The sequence below is a fragment of the Nannobrachium achirus genome (assembly GCF_963921795.1).
Source record: "Nannobrachium achirus genome assembly, chromosome: 3".
In the NCBI taxonomy this organism is placed as follows: domain Eukaryota; kingdom Metazoa; phylum Chordata; class Actinopteri; order Myctophiformes; family Myctophidae; genus Nannobrachium; species Nannobrachium achirus.
The window spans coordinates 61,031,813-61,036,812 of NC_137812.1; the positions used below are offsets into that span (position 1 = coordinate 61,031,813).

General features: G+C 40.7%; 1 protein-coding gene across 1 annotated transcript in view; it reads left to right on the top strand.

The window, feature by feature from the left end:
- gcgrb (glucagon receptor b) overlaps positions 1-5,000 on the top strand; it is a 63,071-nt gene that overhangs the window by 48,549 nt on the left and 9,522 nt on the right. Inside the window, exons 3-6 of the mRNA XM_080720984.1 lie at positions 1-28; positions 752-859; positions 1,992-2,080; positions 3,345-3,451. The exon at positions 1-28 is cut by the window's left edge and continues 69 nt beyond it. Of these exons, the coding sequence (XP_080577110.1) occupies positions 1-28; positions 752-859; positions 1,992-2,080; positions 3,345-3,451 (332 nt within the window). The remainder of the gene's footprint in view (positions 29-751; positions 860-1,991; positions 2,081-3,344; positions 3,452-5,000) is intronic.

Below are 5,000 nucleotides of genomic sequence, written 5' to 3' on the forward strand. Positions count from 1 at the left end.
CACATCAACACCACACCCCCCGCCACTGGTGAGACCCCCTCTCTGTGCCACTGTGACAGTCGAGTGGAGTTTAGTTCAGTTTGTTTCAGCTCAGTTTGGTTCATTTAAATAGAGTTGGATTAAGTTTGTTTAGTGTACCTTTATTGGTTTAATGGAGCATATTTATGAAGTGAAAAAGAAAAATGGTAAAAACATTTACACATGTGGAAAACAAGTCACTCGTTATGTAGTAGCTGAGGTTTTATTTACAGGTAGGTGACTAATTACCCTGTTTATTTATGATGTCATCAGCATGTGACAGTCGAGTTGAGTTTAGTTCTGTTTATTTAAGCTCAGTTTGGTTCATTTTAGGCGAGTTGGATTTAGTTTAGTTTCTTTGGGGTTTTCCCCAAAGTACTTCTCAGTTTAGTTTGGTTTACCTTTATTGGTTTACTGGTTGAGCATATTTATAAAGTGAAAAAGAAAAATGGTAAAGACATTTACACTTGTTGGAAAACAAGTCACAGGCTAGGTTTTATTTACAGGTAGGTGACTCATTACCCTGTTTGTTGCTGGATTCATGCTTACTCTGGTTACTCTTGTTTCACACTCGCTCTCAATAAGAGTGTCTAAATTGTAATTTTAAGAACATTGTTGGAGGCTATGTCTAGATTAAATGTATACTGTGTACAGTGGCATGAGTCCTAAGCCTGACAAAAGTCTGGACCACAGGCAGGGTATACTGGAAACATTCTTCATTCTCTTCCTGCAGGCTTGGTGTGTAACCGAACCTTTGACCAGTATGTCTGCTGGCCTGATGGCCTCCCAGGAACCACCGTCAATGTCTCCTGCCCATGGTTCCTGCCCTGGTACCACAAAGGTCTGTGCATGCCGTGAGCCAGTATTAATGAAGGGCTGTTTCCCACCAGACACATCCCTAGTGCGAAGGGCAATGTTAATGTTACTGCAGTGGTTCTCAACCTGTGCACATCATTTTGGATGGGTCCCCAGATGACAGTAAAGTGACTTTAAATTTACCCCCATTGATTCCGGAGGGGGACCCGTTTCGAAACGGGTCCCCCTCCGGAACGAATGGGGTTAAATTTATTGTTATCACATTTTTGTCTTAGGAATGTGACAAAAACCAAAAAATATTATTGAACTCTAGTCTCCATGGCGTGACTAATCAAAAGAAAAAAAGTCATTTTGAGGGTGAACTACTCCTTTAACCCATTTAGACAGGGAACCCTATATGTAACTATACCGGAACACCTTTTGGGGTTGTTGTTGCTACAGTTTATAGTAACATACATGTTTAGTTTTGCATTGCCTTGCAATGCAATATCTGTGGGAATTGAGTCAAACTAAATGTAATACCTCAACTCCTACAATTCCAAGTACTTGACAGGGTGGGGGTCCCCAGTTCAAATGTGGTTATTTTGGGGGGTCCCAGTTGATTCTCCAGGGTTGTGACCTGAAAAGGTTGATAACCACTATGTTGCTGGACGGTGGTGAGTCCAACAAACACAAAAACTGTTCTTTCTGTTCTGAAAGAACAGAAAAAGAATAAAAACGGTTGATACTGCAACATGATTCATTGAGTTCAGGAGGTACAGAACAAAATCTATAGTGATCTATATGTTTACCACGAACAAAGGTGTTTTTATTATTATTATGTTACATTTTGGGAGGAATGTGCCAGCCTGCTAGGGTGAATGCACAGCAGACTAGCATATTGAATGCACCGCAGAATAAATGGCATATACAGCACTATAGTTCACCGGAATCAGTGAGCAAATAATGGTGCGTGAAGGCCACAGATATTTCACATTTCTCAGTTATGTTCCAACAAAAAGTTATACCACAATTCCTCACGGTGACTCATCGATGTATTTTTGAAAGAATGCGTGTGTGTGTGTGTGTGTGTGTGTGTGTGTGTGTGTGTGTGTGTGTGTGTGTGTGTGTGTGTGTGTGGGTGTGTGCCTGTGTGCGTGTGTTTGCGTGTGTTCCAGTCCAGCAGGGTCTTGTGTACAGAGTGTGTGGTACGGATGGCCACTGGGCACAAAAGAACACCAGTGAATGTGACGATGACCCTGGTCAGGTGAGTACAGTTTGTGTCTGGATGGCATCCACATCCAGTAGAACTAGAAAAACGCCTTATAATCTTCAGCCATCATGTCATGGAGTATTGAAACGTCAATTAAACATGCATTTCTAGTGTAAATCATTTTGAGTCAAGAAATTAATCTGTTATTAACTTACATACATGTTGATCTAATTGTGACCCAAGGTCGCAGTTTACCATGAGAAATGTCAGCTGTGAAGCTGTGAAGCCGTGAAGCCGTGTGTGTACACATTTTTACAGTCTATGGGTTGGTTCCCTTGACACATCACTGTCACATCACATGTGATATCACAGGTGTAAATCAATTACATATCACCTATGTAAAAGCCAAGTCCATATATGGGTATTCCACAGAAATCCCTTTTATGCCCATATATGAAGATCCCTGATGTCATCGATATACCACTGGCCAGATGGCCAAGACATGGCCCATATCTGTGTGGCTGGTTCAGATAGGGATCTCTATGTATGGGCATAACATATATTGTATTTTGTGATGTCATGGGAACCACTCTAACAGAATCCCTTTTATGCCCATATATGGAGATCCCTGATGTCATCAATATTAAGCCCATATCTAACAGGACTTCATATGGGAATGCCCATATATGGAGGAAGACAGCCCATATCTGCACGGCTGGTTCAGACAGGGATCTCCATGTATGGGCATAAACGGGATGTAATATATACAGTACATGGATCTACATATATGGGTAACTGGTCCGATATACAACACTGGCCAGATGGCCATGAATTGGCGCGACCTCGCCCTTTCGCATGTCGCCCTGAGGCGTCTTACTAGTAATGTATACATTGTTTTATAAGTAAATCAATTACATGGGTTTAATGATTGCTTTCATATACATTTTTATATTAAGGTTTACAGAAAATATTGGTTTGCACCTATACAGCTTGATTTGCAAGTATTTATGCCTAATGCTTTGTAATTATAAATGTTGATTTACTGAAATATTCGATGGTTTGTATAATACATTGTTTTGCTATCATATCTTTTCTATATGTATTGGTTTATTGCTTTATATATTGGCTTATTAATACTTTATTTCCCATTAGGCTTCCCATACCTTTCTGTGATTGACAACCGTTGTGAAATGACTGAAACATACACTAGTTTTCTTTATGATTTATATTTTTATATAGACATACATAGAACAGACACTAGTGGTGTCATTCTTCACATGACTAAATGTATTGTGTGCCTCTGCCTCCATGTCTGCAGCAGCAGTATGGACGCATCCTCAGCCAGCTACGGGCCATGTACACGGTGGGATACTCACTCTCCCTGGGAGCACTCATACTAGCCCTGGGGATCCTCATCAAATTCAGGTATTCATGGAAGGAAGGAAGGAAGGAAGGAAGGAAGGAAGGAAGGAAGGAAGGACGGACGGACAAAAACGAAAATAATAACAAATAGAATTCTCTATATCGTCGTTATCGGGTGAAAACCCTCTATGTCCAAAACCGTTCGTTTTGCATTTATCATTAAAAATGATTTAAACTAGTGAAAACAGCCGATCTACAAGCACACAACGCCTCGCACCGCGAGGCGTTGTGTGCTTGTAGATCTGCTGTTTTCACTACTTGTGTGAAACTTGGAGATACGAGGTTTCCGCTCGACAACGACGATATACAGGCAATATTGGTCACAAAATGGTGAGATGAGATGAGATGAGATGAGATATACTTTATTATTCCCAAAGGGAAATTGAGGGGTTGCACAATGTGATAAAATAAATAATCAACAAGACAAACAGAAACACATGAAACACAGATGAACATAATCACACAAGACCAGGCCGACCGACACAGGGCCATATACATTGAGGGAGAGATTTCTTACAGTATGCATTACAGTCAGTTGGCATGAAGGAGAGTCAGTAGTTTGGTCGGTGTGTAGTATGTATGTATGTGTACAATAACACATCAAGTAGCATTCCGTACATGCAGCACATGTTAACAAATGGATGGGAAACGTACTCTCCGGTCTTCATCAATTAGGGATGGGACGATAAGCGATATTTTCGTTTATCGTGATTGTAGTGCCCAAAGTCCCTATAACTATGGGTGCTACTGGTTGCTGACGCTCAAGATCAAGTTCAGACGTGTGGTGTGTCCCAAGAACTGATGTCGAAGCCTTCCAATAAAGTTCAACATAAATGTCATTTATTCTTTGTTGCTATAAGTCCTATACTTCAGCTAATACAAGAAATAAACAAACATGTATCACCAGCCTCAGTCACAAACACAGTCAAAGAACTGTGTGCCTCTAACATCAACAACACCTGTGCCTCATTACAGAGCATGTTAAATAGACAATTGGTAATAGGCAATTAGGGCTGAAATGGCTCTTACAGTGATAAAACTCACGATAATCGTATTGTGGAGATTTGATTTGTCGTGAAATCGTCCTGCGTCACGCACTGGGATCAATTTGCCGAGCTGCATATCCGGTACCACTTAAACCCTCCACTTAAAACTGGTAAACCGTACTTTTAATATACATACTTGATACCTGGCCTGGAATTTCATCATTTTAGGGGCAAGGCCACTTGGCCTTTGGTGTTGTCCATTTTTTGAGGGTACAAAGGCCAAATGCCGGGGCAGGAAGGCCAATAAATAAAACACGATTTTAGTCCATTGAAAGAATGTGTTGAATTTAAGGGTTAGGGATGATTTACCTAATCTGCAGTGAAATAGATAAATGATGCTATTTACAATCTGATCCATGCTCAGCCCAGCACCAATCAAAGTCACTGGATTGGTTTAAAGATGGGGTCTCTGGGGAGTTAAGATTTCAGAATCTCAACAAAAAACACTGGTGTCTACATGACAAGAAAGAGACACTGGTGTCTACTGTCTACATATTGACAAGAAA